General features: G+C 40.6%; 1 protein-coding gene across 5 annotated transcripts in view; it reads right to left on the reverse strand.

Annotated features, from left to right (window-relative positions):
- Nucleotides 1-13653: 13653 nt before the first annotated feature.
- HORMAD2 (HORMA domain containing 2) overlaps nucleotides 13654-16205 on the reverse strand; it is a 91010-nt gene continuing 88458 nt past the window's right edge. For all 5 annotated transcript variants that reach the window (XM_078435612.2, XM_078435611.2, XM_060612752.3 and 2 more), the window contains one exon: nucleotides 13654-14641. In XM_078435612.2, coding sequence (XP_078291738.1) covers nucleotides 14537-14641 — 105 coding nt within the window. In that variant the 3' untranslated portion in view covers nucleotides 13654-14536. The remainder of the gene's footprint in view (nucleotides 14642-16205) is intronic.

The raw sequence follows: 16205 nt of genomic DNA on the forward strand, positions 1-16205 counted from the left end.
AACAAAAACCCTGAAGGCTTTATAATGACTGACTCTGTGCCTTGGGTTCCATGAGACACCCCTGCTCACTTATAAGTTCCCTTCTGCTTTTTTTTTTCTTTGCTTAAGTTAACACAGGATGGTTTCTGCCACTTGCAATTCTATGTCATTAATATGCCCTGTAAAACAGGAGTCCAATACAATGAATAGGAGAATTATAAGAATCAATTGAGATAATCATATGAATATGCCATAGAAGTATAAATTCTAATTTATCTCATGGTATTATTGTTATCTGAGTCTCCCTTTTCCCCTTTGGATTAAAAATACTATATTTGTTGGTAAGACTTAATATCCCAAAGTTATTCTTTTCTTTGGAGCAAGACACTGAAAGCAGAGGAATTTTCAAATGCAAAGAGGGTGGGGATTTTGAAATGCAAATATTTTCAAGTAAGAGTCAAATGCCTGAAAAAAATAATTGAGCTTTATGTGTTTCAGGAAAGGTGCCAGGAATATTCATTCATTCACTGCCTTCTTGCCTGCCCTGAGTCAGGAGTGGGTCTGGGAACCTGTGTAGTTCAGGCCCTGAAGGAGCTTATGGGCAAGCCAGGGAGTTAAGGTGTGTTCTAGGTGCTAGGAGGGGAGGAAGGACGGGAGAGGGCCGCATCTGACCCAACTCAGGAAGACTTCTTGGAGGAAATGATACTTAAGCTAAAGAATGAAGAGGATGAATAGAAATTAGAAAGGGGAAAGACAGAGAGTTGGAGAAGAGAGAACAGCCTGCTCAGTGGCCTAGAGGTAGAGGAGGGCGTGATATATACCTGGCGCTGAGTTCAAGAGGTGAGCACTGAGCACTGGTGAGGGGAGCAGGGCCAGAGCATGCAGGTCTTGAAGACCACCCCAGGGAGCCTGGACTTGACTCTGAGGCCCTGCAGAGCTGCTGGAGGGTTTAGGCAGGGGATAATTCTGGTCATACTTGTACTCTGGAAAAGATACCTTCCGCCAGGGTGGCGAATGTATGTTTGGCAGGGACCAGGTCTGGAGGAAAGTAAGGCCGCTACAGGAACCCAAGGCGAGAGGGGAAGGTGCCCTGAAATCCGCTTTAGGAGAGAAAGATGGGTTTATTCAGTTGATGTATATAACACCCAGATGATTTCACTTGTTCCTCACTTGTAACAAATTATTGTCTCCATTGTACATGTAAAGCTCAACTCACACACTTGCCCAAGCTCACAGAGCCATCAAATGGTCCTGAGGGATGTGGGGTAATAGAATATTAGGCCAGTTCCAGCTTTTATTTATTACTTGTTTATTTTTAATTTAATTTATTTTTTAAATTTACATCCAAGTTAGTTAGCGTATAGTGCAACAATGATTCCTTAAGCCCCTTACCCATTTAGCCCATCCCCCCGACAACCCCTCCAGTAACCCTCTGTTTGTTCTCTGTATTTAAGAGTCTCTTATGTTTTGTCCCCCTCCCTGTTTTTACATTCTTTTTGCTTCCCTTCCCTTATGTTCATCTGTTTTATATCTTAAGGTCCTCATATGAGTGAAGTCATATGACATTTGTCTTTCTCTGACTAATTTCGCTTAGCATAATACCCTCTAGTTCCATCCACATAGTTGCAAATGGCAAGATTTCATTCCTTTTTATTGCCAAGTAATACTCCATTGTATATATATACCACATCTTCTTTATCCATTCATCCATTGATGGACATTTGGGCTCTTTCCACACTTTGGCTATTGCCAATAGAGCTGCAATAAACATTGGGGTGCACATGCCCCTTCGAAACAGCATACCTGTATCCCTTGGATAAATGCCTAGTAGTGCAATTGCTGGGTCGTAGGGTAGTTCTATTTTTAATTTTTTGAGAAGGCCAGTGCCAGCTTTTAGCATCTCAGCACAAACTGCTCCCCTCACAGGACTCAGAGAGATAAGACACAGAGTAAGTGAGCCTAATTGTGGGAGAAGAGGTCTAGGTTCAAGGCATGAGTGGTTATCCAGGAGAAAAGGCCTGGGTGTGGTGTTGCCTTGGGAAGTCCTGGGAGAATGTGACGTATGGGGACAGCAGGCAATGGGGGTTTCAGGAGAGGAGCCTTCAGACAGGGGTAGAGGGACACCAAAACCCAATGCTATTTAACAGGTTGGTAAGCCTTGGAGAGATAGCCTTTGAATGTGGCCTGTGGTGCTACAGGAAAGCCAGACAAGGTGTGGACCAGGGACACTAAAGGTGAGAGCAAGGTCACAGTGCACACATCACAGCACTCAGACTCAGGTTCTTAGCTGTGCGATCTGGGGCAGTCAACACAACTTCTCTGAGCTGAGCTGAATGGTCCAACCCACCCCCACGACACAATTGTAAAACTTCTGTGAAATGATATACATTAGAAGCGCTTTGTAAATCCCATGTAAAGGTGACTTCTATATTGTCCTGAGTCATAGTTATTATAGTATAGCCCTCCCCACCCATTTTCCCCCACATCTTCAACCCCTCCTTCGAGGAAGTCTCTGTGAATCTGAGAGAAGCAGTGACAGGCTGTTGGTTGGAAGAGCTGATTGGCTACCTGACCCGATGCCTTCCCAGGACTAGAAGACTCTGACAGAAAGGAGTAGAACTAGTTTTCAAAACACTCGCAAGAGCTTAAAGGAAGAGAATACAGATTTGACCTTAGTTTTAGGTCAAAGAAAAAAATCATTTTATCCATTTGTCTGCCGGGTATTGCATCTTAAATTTCAAACAGCTCCTACCTGCAATAGCTCCCAGGGGACATAGGACCAGTGACTGTGAGTAAAAGGTAATCTAAAGGGAAAAAAGGTGGTGAGGTGGATTTAGGGGCTCAAGCTAGTGAGTTCTGGTTTCCAAAAAAGCCAAGTTTGACTTAGCAGTTGAGATACACCTGATTTTCTGGTAGCACAACTCAAGTTAGAACATTGGACAGGAAGCTTGACAGAGCAACTCAGCTGCATGCAAACTCCAGAAGGTACTTATTGTGGAAATTTATGCGCATACAAAAGTAATTCCCAGAGACGGAACTTCAACCTCATTGTAAAGGTTGGTGCCTGGTCCCCCTCTCCCCTTCCTCCCCTGTAAATGGGGGACACAGCTCAAGGGAAGAGTGAGGATCGATGTGACTGTGTTTCTAACGCCATGACTGGTTTTCTTCAGAGATGGGAGTCATTCTTTGACTTTCCCTTTTGAATACGTTTTTCTGCTGCTGCCTCTTTAATTAGAACTAGAAATTCAATTAAGGAGGGAAAAAGAGAAACAGTCTTTTCAAGCCAATTTCTCTGTGTTCCTGAGAGGTTTTGAGGTTAGGTCGAACATATTCATGCTGGTTACCTCTCTGGCTATTAACAGGATGGCATGTGACCTGGCCGAAAGCTGTCGCTGGTCATGGCAACGACCACTACGGTCTTGGCTTCAGAGCCTGCTCTTTAACGTCTTGGCATATAATAACAGTTTTGTTTACCAGGTAAATGGGGTTTTTTGAACATTTACTATTACTACTATTATTATTATTATTACTGGAACACCTATCAAAGAAAGAGAAAGCAGCCATGCCAGGGTATGATTAGAGGCCACTGTGCCGTATCAAGGACTTCAGATTTCCTGTTGACTAGCCTACATTTTTCTTTGCACCAAGACTCACCACCCCCTGCCCCGCCCCTAAGAAAACTGAACAATGCAAAGTAGAGACAACATAAATGTTTTGATGGGAAAAGTCACGCTATGTTTCTAGGCTACAGTACTTTTTTCAAGTCTCTTAAAAGAAATCACGCTGAGTCCATTTTCAGGGAAGCTCTTGGACCCTGGAGAAATAAGACATCTACTAAATCAGTAGCCCCCACCCCACCAATCATGGTAAATGCTTCCAGACTTGGCTGAGCCAGTATTTACAAAGCAGACTATGAAAATTATCTGAATGTTCAATCAAATTAATATCTTTCTGTGGGAGAATGTTCACAAGGTATAGCTAACTGAAAAGAGAGAGAGAGAGAGATACCACTAAATTAAATGCTTTTGTACACACACACACACACACACACACACACACACAGGAAATACACAATTATGCTATAATGAGTGGTGGGACTATGAGGTAATTTTCTCTTCTTCTTCATACTTTTCTTATTTTTCAAACTTTCTACCATAAGCAAGTATTATACTCATAGTAGAGCATGGTGTTTTGTTAAAAGCACAGCCTTTGGAGCCAGACTGCATGGTTCAAATTCTGGTTCTCCCACTTCTTTCAGTGACATTAAGCAAATGACTTAATTTCTCTGTGCCTCATATTCCTCACATAGGGCTGTTATGAGAATTAAAGAGTTAATATGTAGAAAGTTCTTACAAGATGTCTCGCACATAGTAAGCACTAGCCAAGTATTTGCTAAATGAAGAAGAAAGGACTTTTTAATTTAGTCAAATCATGGTTCATTTTCTCTGGAATGTCATTGGCCATATTTCTATGGGGTTCATATTTTGTAAGTGTTGCTGAATTGAGGACACTTATATCCCTATGCTTCTGTTTGTCCTCACCGAATATAGTTAGTGTGGATGCATGACATTCGATGGGTAGCTCAAATTCTTAAAGTTATTTGCCAGGTCATGACAAAGAGCAGGGATTTCCCAGGGGTATACTATAACCATCCCCCACTCCCTCATTTGGTCATAGCTGAATTACGGCAAGCCTAATTCTCTCCTAAACCACAAGCTATACTATCACAATTTGATTCATGACATTCACAGAACCGGAAGGATCCTTGACCTTTGGTAAATTCTGCCCCCTTGCCCAGGTTGAAATGCCCTGGGTAAACCTGGTTCAGTGATACGTGCCTCACTTCCTCACGTAGGCCTGGGAGGAGCAGAGGGAAATGAGAACCGGCTTTGTGGTAGATAGTCAAATAGTTGTGAAATTGTTAATGACTGATAGAAGATGAAGGGTATAATGATGAGGCAGAATGAGTTCAGAAGGATCTTTTCCCAGCAACAGGAGAGTATCTACACAAAAGCAAATCCATAAACTTATACATGTCTTACAGACCAAAGAACTGAATGATAGAGCTCATTTTTTTGTGTGTGTGATAAAAAAACATGTGTTGGTGAGGTGTAACCCAGGAACAGACAGAAAGAAAGAAACTGGAAAGAAAGAAGCACAAAACGGACGGTGCCTCCTGCCTGGGGCAGGAGGACAAGATGGTACTGAAAATCCTATAAAACCACACTGATGCTGTTTCCTTTCAGCCAAGGGAAAAACAGTCTAGAAAAAGGAAACTCCAAATCTCTTGTTTACCCAGCTGTCTGTACAAAGTGAATTATTCATGATTAAATGTGAATAATAAACCTATGCAAATATTTGTTGTATTCTCAATTTTGAGGAGGTTGGGGAGTAGCGGGAAATGAAGTCACTTTAGAGTAATTTAGTTAACTATTTTCTTTAGAAACATATCAAGAATATAGATTTTGATTGTTATTTATATATTTCCCTCCCAACACCAGAAAAAAAGGTGTTTTTTTTTTTTCTTTAGGAGGCTATGTCCTATTGGAAATGACAATCTAAAGCTTTTCTCTTAGTATCATGACATTTATATAATTTCCTTAGAAACTAATTGTGAAAGTTTTTTTTTTTTTAAATTTTCTGACTTTGGAGGCTTAAAAAGGCTTACAGCAGAAGTTCTTCTATAATGGGAAACCTTAACTGACAAGTTTCCAAGTACCTGCTGCTTACTGTAAATTCTTACCTATAAATTTCAGTTATAGGTTTTTGATAAAGGGAATATTACAATAATACTGATACCTGGCAGTTTTAAGCTGTTTATCATTTTGGTTACAGAATTGGTTTAACAGTTTCCATCAGAACTGTTAGCCCTTTAGCTAGAACTAGGTTAGATTTTATGTAGCTTGTCCATTCTAAGAAACACTTAAAACCCAAGCAATAGCAAGGTAGTGAAAGGTGTCTTATCATCTTGCAACCTCTAACTTTTCAAAGTTAGTTTATACAGTGTGTCATCACCATACCATCTTAAAGAGTTCATAGCATGCAAACGGCTGTTCTATGCATTCTGTAATCATAAATGAGTTTCATTAATTAAAAACAAAAAAAACTTGCCCCATCCTTAAGCTGAGTTCATTCTGACAAAAGCCCATGTTTCAGTTAACCATAGACTAGGTTCAGATGAATCTCGCTTTTGCTCCACAATAATCTCCATGTCGGGAGGAGGGGCCAGAGAACTGTTCTGGTCTCCCTTGGCTCCTGGGATTTAGGCTCTGTCTAGAACCATTGATGAACGGGCTTGCCCTCCAAGGGAACTCTCCATCCATCCTCCCAACTAACCCAGAGTCCAAGCAGAGGGATTCCAGGCACCACACCAGATTTAGAGTAGACTGTCCCCACCCACTGGTTCTGCCTCATGGTTGTTAAAAACCCTAGGTGGGTCACCATCCATGTTTTGCAGCTAATGAAACAGAAGAAATGGGAAGATAAATTTCTTGTCCAGAAATAAAGGGAGAACCAAGATAAAGACTAAAATTCAGAATTTGACTAACAAATCTCTAGTAAATTCCCCACATTATCCTACCCTGCACCACCACCCCCACCCCAATCGACCTAGAAACCAATGAATTGGTGGTTTACCAGTAACAAGCACAATTCCTAGCACTATGATTAATCTGCCACTATCTTTTTCTTCTGCAGTTGTTATTTCTGGAGATTTGGACAGTGCAAGATGGACCACACAGAGGAATAAAAGACCAGAAAGTCATCTGAGCTACTCCCCAAACTTTAGGCATACTGCACTGAAACCAACCTAGACTTCCAGAAAAGATAATTCTACCACCTTCTCTCAGATTCAAATCACACTGACTGCATCCTAAGCCCATTCTCTTTTATTCTGTGTTGACTGGAGATAATTATTTTCTTCTTCTTATTATTATTATTTTTTATATTTATTTTTGAGAGAGAGACACAGAAAGCAAGTGGGGGAGGGGCAGAGAAAGAGAGGAAGACACAGAATCCAAAGCAGGCTCCAGACTCTGACCTGTCAGCGCAGAGCCCAACGGGGGGCTCGAACTCACAAACCGTGAGATCATGCCCTGAGCCAAAGTCCGACGCTCAACTGATTGAGCCAACCAGCACCCTGATAAGTATTTTCTTATTAAAATAAACACATTAACGTTGCATTGTAAGGTTAATTGGCAATGTTAATAAGTGGTAAACATAGGTCTCAAATAAGAGATCAAAGTGGTAATAAACATTTGGAAATGTTTGGAAAAATATGATCTATATTTAATAAAACCCAATCAGTGAGTGGAAATTGGCTTCATTATTAAGATTTCCACTATCCTGTTTCTCCTAGGGTCTATAGTTATCTTAGCAAACTTGCCTCTCACTTTATAGGAACCTGTCTGCATTACGATTTAGTTCAGTGGCTTCTTTCTCACACTATTACAGCTGGGGAGCCATTTCATTATGCTGGCAAGTTTCTGAACCTGCAGTATAATTAATTCCTTTAATAGGCTCCTCCTTAGGGAAGGCCCATTAGTAGACATCACTAGGAATTAACATCTTAGTCCAGAAGAAAAGCTCTTTGGAGGCAACAGTGAAACAGATAAATCTTTGTTGAGAGATGTGGCCAGGGGACTTCACCACAATTCCTTGTGGTTTCAGAATGACATGCATATTCTGGGACCCACAGATAGGCAGAGATAGTTGTCATTCTCAGTAATGCCCTGACCACACCAGTTCTTTAACATAAAGAGGTAGTTCTAAAGGTTATAATTTCTTAGAAGAAAGCAGCATGGCTGGTGTGCACACTGAAGGCAGGGGAATGAAACTCTGCTCACTGACAGACTATGCCTATCAAGAAAGGCTACTAGCTATTTAAAGCATACTTGAAGGCTGCTAGACAAATCCGTTTTATTTTATTATTTTTTATGTTATTATTTTTTAATGTTTATTAATTATACATAATAATAATAACTTATTTTTGAGAGAGAGAGAATGCAAGCAGGGGAGGAGCAGAGAGAGAGGGAGACACAGAAACTGAAGCAAGCTGTAGGCTCTGAGGTGTCAGCACAGAGCCTGATGCGAGATTCCAACTCACGAACCCCAAGATCATGACCTGAGCTGAAGTCTGACACTTAATGGGCTGAGCCACCCAGGTGCCCTGACAAATCCATTTTATATTAACCTACTAAGGATTTTTTTTCCCTCCTTTGATCTTGTTAAATAGTAATGAAGTCCTTCTGTTGGAGTTTGAGTATTTTCTTGATTATTTTCACATATGGTCTCTGGAAGCAAGATGACTTTGGGTTCAAAATCCTGCTTCTGCTAGCTGTGCGACCTGGGGCAAGTGGTTTAACTTCTCTGTATCTTAGATATCTCCTCTGAAATGGAGATAACAGCAGCACCTACCACATTTGATTTGGGGAGGATTAAATGGATGGGCACATGTAGGTGCTTAAGTAGAGTGCCTGGCCCAGTGTTAGCGCCACTGATGTTGACTAATATGGTGATTAGCTCTGCTGAGTGGAGGTCTCACCACACCGCCTGCCATGTAGGCCTGAAACACAGAAGCTGAAAAACTCTGACAAAGCAGAGGAGTGGGTGTGTGGGCCCTGGGAGGGGCACTGGCTACAAAGGGACATGAGAGAATGTCTAGAAGGGACAAAAAATGCTCTAGATCTTGATTGTGGTGGTGGTTACCCTGGGGTAAGGTTTAAAAAAAAAAAAAAAACCCACTCAAATACTTCTTTCCCTGACAAACCCTCCTTAATGTACTAGTCCAGGCCCTAATCACTTTGCTTCTGGGTTAATGCAAAAGTCTCCTGGTTGATTTTCTGTCTCTGAGCTCTTCTCTAATTCCTCCTTAATGTGCCCATGCTCACCCCCTCTGGGACCCCTTCAGTAAACAGGCCTAGAACAGTGTATATTGCCATTTGTTTAATAAAGAGGGAAAGAAATGAATGTGCATATGCTAGTATGTTTACTTATTTGTGCCTAAAATAGGTCTGGAAGGATATACGAGAAAGTGGTTACATTAGTTACCCTAAGAGGAAGGGAACTGGGTGGCTGGGGACAGGGTGGAAGAGATGTTTTTCATTATATAGTCTTTTGTTCCTTTTGAATTTTACATCATGTGGATGTATTACCTAATCAGAAATAAATAAATAAAATGTAGGAAATAATAAGAACCCTGCCAAGTTCATCTATTCATTCAACAAATATTTACTGGGCACCTACCACTTACCAGGCATATAGCAGAGTTAACGTGTCCATAGCCATGATTGTGTTTCATCAGCAGGATCCTTCATAAACAGTGCGTCACAAGCCCTGTCTGCTTGGTTAGTTTTAAAGCTTGCTTATAGGAGATAGAATGTGCACTGGTTAATTACAGTGGTCATGGCTGGCATATGATTTGGGAAAAAACAAGGTCAGGGTCAATTATGCTACAAAGGATCTCCTTCCATATACTGAAAAGACACAAAAAGGTATAGAGTAGCAAGGATATCAGATAATACCTCATAACTAACATGTACTGAGCATTAATTTTCTGTGTGCCAAACATTCTTCTGAGTACTTAACCTGTATTAACTCACTTAGGTCTCATAATAACTTTGTAAGGAAGACACTATTATTGCCCCCATTTCACAGATGAGTAAATTGAAGTACAGAGAGAACAAATGACCTGACCAGAGTCACACAACTAGTAAGTAGGATGACCAGGGTTTGAACCCAGGTGATGCCTAACTCCAGAACCCCCTAGTTTTAACCTCTTTGCTGCTTTTTGGGAAATGGATTTATAAAATCTCCCTTTGCCCCAAAATATCTGTTGAAATTCTATCATTAATAAAAGTGTCATAGAATTTTACAGCTAGCAGAGGCCTCAGTATGCATTGGATTCAATTTTTATCCAAAGGAACAACATCCTGGACAACTTAGCTTGAACACCTCTCATGATGAGGAACTCATTACGTCCAGAAGCAGTCACCAGCTGACAGCTCTAGTTGTTAATAAAAACTGTAAAATGTTGATTGCCTTTTGTACCAGGCATTTTGCTAGAGCATGGGGTAGAAATTCTTCAATATACTGGGCCCAAATCTGCCTCCCTGCAACTGCTTCCCACTGGGTCTGTGGTCTGCTCTTTGGAACAATACAGATTTTGTCTGTGGTTGCCTGCATGTCATGACATCCGCATATATATTTGAAGACAGCTACAAAGTTCTCCTTAGATTTTATTCTTCCCTGTTTATTCAATCTGTTCTCAGATCACATTCCCTAGGTGAGATTCATTTTTCTTATTAACAAGCTTCTGTTTGAAAATGCAAACGTGGGACAGTAGCATATTAAACCTAATCTGATGCCTCCCTGCCACTGAACTGTCTTGAGAGAAAAGGAGTCTCCATCTGGGGAAAGGAGCAGGGAGGGTGTTGAGAAGAGAGGCAACTGGGAGCATGGTTCGACTGCTAGCACGGGTTTGGAGTGGGTGTTGATACAGGATCTCCAGGTGGGCAAAAAGCATCACAGTGATCGTGGGCTCCCAAGACTAAGGAAGGAGACATGCCAAGAGTTAAAAAACAGCAAAACTGATGAACACCTGTTGAGCACTGGCTTTATGCATGCTTAGGGCAGTTAGCTTTCATCACCTTGCTTTAATCCTCACAACAGGGTCACCAGGTAGGTGCCATTATTATCCACATGTTACAGATTGAGTAATATGAGGGCTGGAAGGGGAAATAACTTGTTTAGAAAAAGGCAGTCCAGTTTTGAAGTCAGCAGCCTAAACTTTTCCTTAACTACTTTGATGAAAGGATGATGAAAACCTAACTTTGCCAGCTTACCCCAAAGCTGATTAGTAATTATCCAAATGGAACTCAGATGCCTGAGACTTCCACAGTCTTAAGGAGTTCCGCAATATCCAAATAATGACCCCCAAAAGTCCACTCTTACACCAGGTTTCTGTCCTAAGTATTTGAGTCCTCGAGGAGTGTTCCATGCTCCATCGGTCTGTCTTGGATGTTTTTGACTATCTCAGTGAGCCTGCCTCTCCACTTCTGTCATGATGAAACCCCTGTACTGCTGAACCTCATGACACAATTAAGACCAGACTGAAATGTTTAATGAGGCTTTCCCGAGGATGCCCTATGGAGCAAGTCTCACATGCAGTTTCCAGCCAGGTTGCAGGGATCAACCTAAAATCACTATAGGTTTACCCACCACCTCCCACACAGTCAGCCAATAGACTTTGTGAGCCCACCACTCCTACAAAAGTCAGACTCAACAACTGTGACACTTCCACAAGGTAAAACCTTATTTGCAAAATTGTAGTGCACCCAAGGGGAAGTTACACGAACAGATTAGTATCTCAAGCCTCTCTGTTTCTGGATAGGATCTTGGCTTTACCATTGCATAACCAAAGAGTCCGTTAATTAAGGCCCTAAAGGGTGCCCTCATCCTCTGCAGAAACTGAAAACTGCATAGCAAGTCTCAGCCAGGGCCTCATTACACAACATACAATCACAGTTAAAATATTGCCTTTAAAAAAATACAAACCAATTCTTTCTAAAGAGGATACATTTGGGATAAACAAAGGCATTTTCTCATTTGTATAGAATCTAGGTTCATTCAGTGTGGAGAACCTTGCCTTAACTCTTACAAGCAGTTTGTTAAACCTCATTTTATCATCTGGATATTCCTTCTGAATGATGATGATTATAACTGAGAATTATTTGGACTTTAAGAATCTGTGGAAATCTCCAAAGATCCAATACGATTGGATTTGTAACCACAAATTAACAAATGCTAAGATACATTGAAATTGGCTCTAATAGTGTCATTTTAAAACCATACACAACTTTGAACTTGTGTGAATGCAACTTTGACACTGATGAACATTTCCAGCCTCTTCCTGGCAGAAGTGAGCTGGAGAATGAAAGAACCAGACACCAGAGGGACCTGCAAGAGGGGAAATGAAGGTGTGGTTTCGGTGCTTGGCTTCAAAGGCTAGCGGCAATCATGGGTCTAACCCCATCACTTTCCAGCTAAACCAATTTTCTGTAAAGACAGAAAAACCCCAAACGGCCGATGTCAAATTTCCCCTGCATCATTTTTAATTTAACAATGTCCCAGTTTCCAAGCTGTCGTCATCTAGTCTTTGTAAGTGCACTGATGAACCAAACACAGGCAGGGGGAGGGAATGGCTAGAGTGTACACCTCAGACTCTCCAGCTTGGGGTCTAAGTTTTCATTCTTTTCACTGAAGTTCTAGCTCCTTGATGAACTAGTTCACCCATTCCATTACTATTAAGGCCAGAAATGAATAGACTAGAGAAAAGAAGATTTTTTTTCCCCCTACCAATAAATCATTCAGTAAATAGAATTGAAACCCTCCAATCTTGACAGCTGGTTGCACATATGAAGTCTGGTGTGTATAATCAGCTAGTTCACATTTTCATGGTTCTAGGATCCTTTTTTTTTTTTTTTTTAAGATTTTATTTTTAAGTAACCTCTATACCCAGCATGAGGCTCGTACTCACAACGCTGAGATCAAGAGTTGCATGCTCTTCCGACTGAGCCAGCCAGTCATACCTCAGATCCTCTTATAATAGATCTCCTTCCCTGTGTGCCTGTGCTCAGCCAAGGGCATAGGCCCGGAAGCTTCTCTCTGCTGCCAAACACACATGTGCACATGCACATATACACACACACATTGGGCACACACATTCCACCTAGTGGCCTCAATAAAAGACCATTCCTTTGGGGAAGGAGGGTTGTTAACAGAGACAATAAAATCACTATAGAAATTTTCTAGACAGATTCAGATTCTAGACTTTGATCTTAGGCCAAATAATGAAAATCGTAAATACAGATCGAGAGCCAAATTCCCCTTTTAGACAAAATGGTTTCTCCTGAAATCCAGATTGACTAAATACTCCATATAACTAATTTGTTTTGAGTCAAGGACTCCTAGGGTCATTGTAAAGCTCCCTTGCGTTCACTTACAATGGAGGTATGCTCACTACCTCAGAAGGCAGCCCATTTCAAAATTTTGGCAACCTGTAAAGTTAAAAGTTCCTCCTTAAACTGAGCAAGATTGACCTCCCATAGTTTTCACCAATTTGGTCTTATATCTACCCTCTGGAGGGACACAAAATAAACTTAATCCCTCTACTAGACAGCTAATCTCTTTATATGATTCTCTTAAAAGAAATTGTGGTGACTCAGGCTACAATCCTATGAAGGATATAATAAACCCAATACCTTTCCCTCCTCCCTGCAGTGGCAGAGTAAGCCTAGTGAGTATACTTATCATGCTGGGAGAGGGGAAAATGCTCCTCCCTGGCAGGCCTTGGATGAGAGTCTGGCAAAGGGTAGTGCTGGACAGACAGGCTTTCTCAGATTTTCCTCTCTGTTATGATAACCCGCAGCCTTCTGCTGGCTAAAGTACATGTCTGGCCCCAGAGATTCTCCTCTTAGTCTGGGTCAGAGGTCCAGGGTTCTTACGTGTGCAATAGAATCCTGGGAGTTCTCTGCAGGGCCCCACCCTCCAAGATTTTGATTTAGTAGAAATGAAACAGGCCTGGTAATTCCGTATTTTAACAAGCGCTCCAGGTGCAGATGTCCTTACTACATTTGAAGAAACATCAAACTAAGAAAAACAGAGAAGTAAAAAAAATACTGTGCATTTTGGTTTTATTTAACTGGAAAGCACACATATTCAACATTTAGCTTATTGAAGTCCTATCCATTTAAATTAAGTTATTAAATTGCATGTTACTAAATAATAAAAACACTTTCAGTCACTTATTATTCATCTAATACTAATCATTAAGTCTGTCAAAATTCCCTCAGAATGAGGGAATGAACAGTCTGCAGGTTATAGACTGATAAACTGAAGTATTTGTTGGGAAGCATTCAACGTGGGCCTTAAGAAGGGAGCCAGTCTTCTGCATTGCAACCTATTGCCTGTCTCAGGTTGGCCAACAGAGCAGGGCATCGGGCCAGATTTGAGGAACTTTACAGGGAGAGTACACTTTGGTCCAACACTTGGCTGATCAATCTCGTGATTGAAGTTAACATAAAAATCACACCTGCATAAGCACCACCACATACATCCATGCAAGTCTGTGGGAATTCTAATAAAGCTATAGAGGGTTCCAGTACACAGGTTACAACAAGTTACAACATTTCACAGTAGTCTAAATACCTGGGGAGTTTAGTTATGCAAAGAAAACCCTCCTTCCTTTGAGAACAACAGCTTATGTCTTTTCAAAATAGCTGCTGTGGTTCTTTTACAAATATAAAGGCTGTCTTGTCTCTAACTCAGCCTTAAAGTAATGCTATCCCAAGGCAGCCCCAGTAACTTTGTTTTCTTGTGGCAAAGTGAACCCATGCTCTACTCAGTAAGTTAGCACTTAGTAAATTGATTAAAAAAGTTGAGCAACAAATTTAGTAAAAGATTTTGGTGACAGGAACTTACTTTCCTATTAAGACACTTCATGCATGTTTGTTGTAAAATAAAATTATTTTAGAATAAATGCAGTGAAGGTATCTAACTTTCATTTTCTGTCAGGGATGAAGACTTTCACTGGTTCGCTGACCTTCCTCTTCTTCCTGGAGCTCTGAGAACTTTGCTGACTGTACACAAAATTCATTCTTTGAATCTGTGAGAATCACCAGAGAGGCACAATTCAGCAGAGATTTTGACGTCTGCACAAGGCATATACAAGACAGGTAGACCAAGCATTAATCCCTCTAGCTGCATAACGGATCCAAACCTGCTTTCCTGTGGACTGGTTTGGCCCTGCACAGAGGCCCTGCTGCCAGTATCAGAGTCTGGTATTCCAAGTTTCAGGAGCTGAGGTCCCCTGGAGGCAGCCAGTTTCAGGGACAGTTTCTTGGCTCCCTTCAGTGAATTCAGCACATCCAACTCTTAAGGGAAGAGTTGTCAAGGTGTGGGGCCAACAAGGAGCAATTAAGGGTCAGGAGAGATCTAGGGCACTGATTACTTTAGAAGCAAATATAATTGAAGTCCCAATTTCAGTTAGCAGCAACATACAGCCTTATCTTTCCTATCATATGTTCAGATTAATCAATTGGGGAGAACATGACCCTTCTTTCTGCTGGAAGAGAAGTGTATATTATTGATTAGAGGGAAGTTAATTAGTGAATCATCATGGATATATATTTTCCCATTGGGCTCGGATTTAGTAAAGATTTTAAAGCTTATTTTTGCTTAACTGAGAGAACAACTGGATGTGTTATAATCTTGCAAACAATCCCTAATGCCTGTAATTCCAAGAAACACAGAGTTTTTATATTTTCCAGCCACTAGATGGGAGGAAAGGTTTTTCAATATCCTCTCTTCTTTCTTTGGTAGGAAAATGGAATAAAACATATTTTTAAGCAAGATTTGTCAGAATATCTAATAGAGGTTTCTAACACCATCCTGTTTTCTGTTATAGATGTAAGTTTTTGTTATTATTGATATGTTACTACTATAAAATAGTAGGAGTGTCAAGAAAGCACTTAGGTACCATTTAGAACCAAAGATTGGGTCTACAAATGGCTACTTTAATCACTGTTTTTCTTTAGTTTTAGAAAGCATTTGAATTTCTGATCTCAGAAACCACAAATTCTCTTTGGCTTAAACTAAGACATCGATTGTAAAATTCTGAAAAAATAAAATGAGCAGCTCATCAAATAACTGGTTTGTTTAGATATGTAAAAGCATGAAATGGTCTGCACTAAAGGGAAAGAAATAGCAACATAAAGCACAACAACCAATTTCTTTATCCAGGAGATGAATTTGTTACAGTGTGGCTGTAAAAAAAAAAAAAAAAAAAAAAAAAAAAAAAGCACTCAGTAAAATTCAGCTTTTCTAGAAATGTTGCTTGGGTATGCTTTCCATTCCAATGAAAATTTCCTCACTTCTATCAGGTCTGGGTATACTGAGAAGAAAGGAAGATGGATATACAAATCCTCAAATGACAAGTTGGCCTGATGGTTTAATAGTATTGTTTTCTTTTTCTTCTTTACTCAAAAGTAAACCAGTTTTATTACAAGTTTCAGAACTGTATGTTTATTGCAGTGAGTTAATCAAAACATCTTTAATAATGTATACAATTTCAAGGCAACCAGTGAGGCCTGGGAACTCTCAATGGGTTTATGGAAAACTAGTGCATTCAAAAGCAAGTATGTGATCGGTCAGGGGACACTTTCTAACAT

Source organism: Panthera onca, chromosome D3, assembly GCF_046562875.1.
Source record: "Panthera onca isolate mPanOnc1 chromosome D3, mPanOnc1 haplotype 2, whole genome shotgun sequence".
Lineage (NCBI taxonomy): Eukaryota > Metazoa > Chordata > Mammalia > Carnivora > Felidae > Panthera > Panthera onca.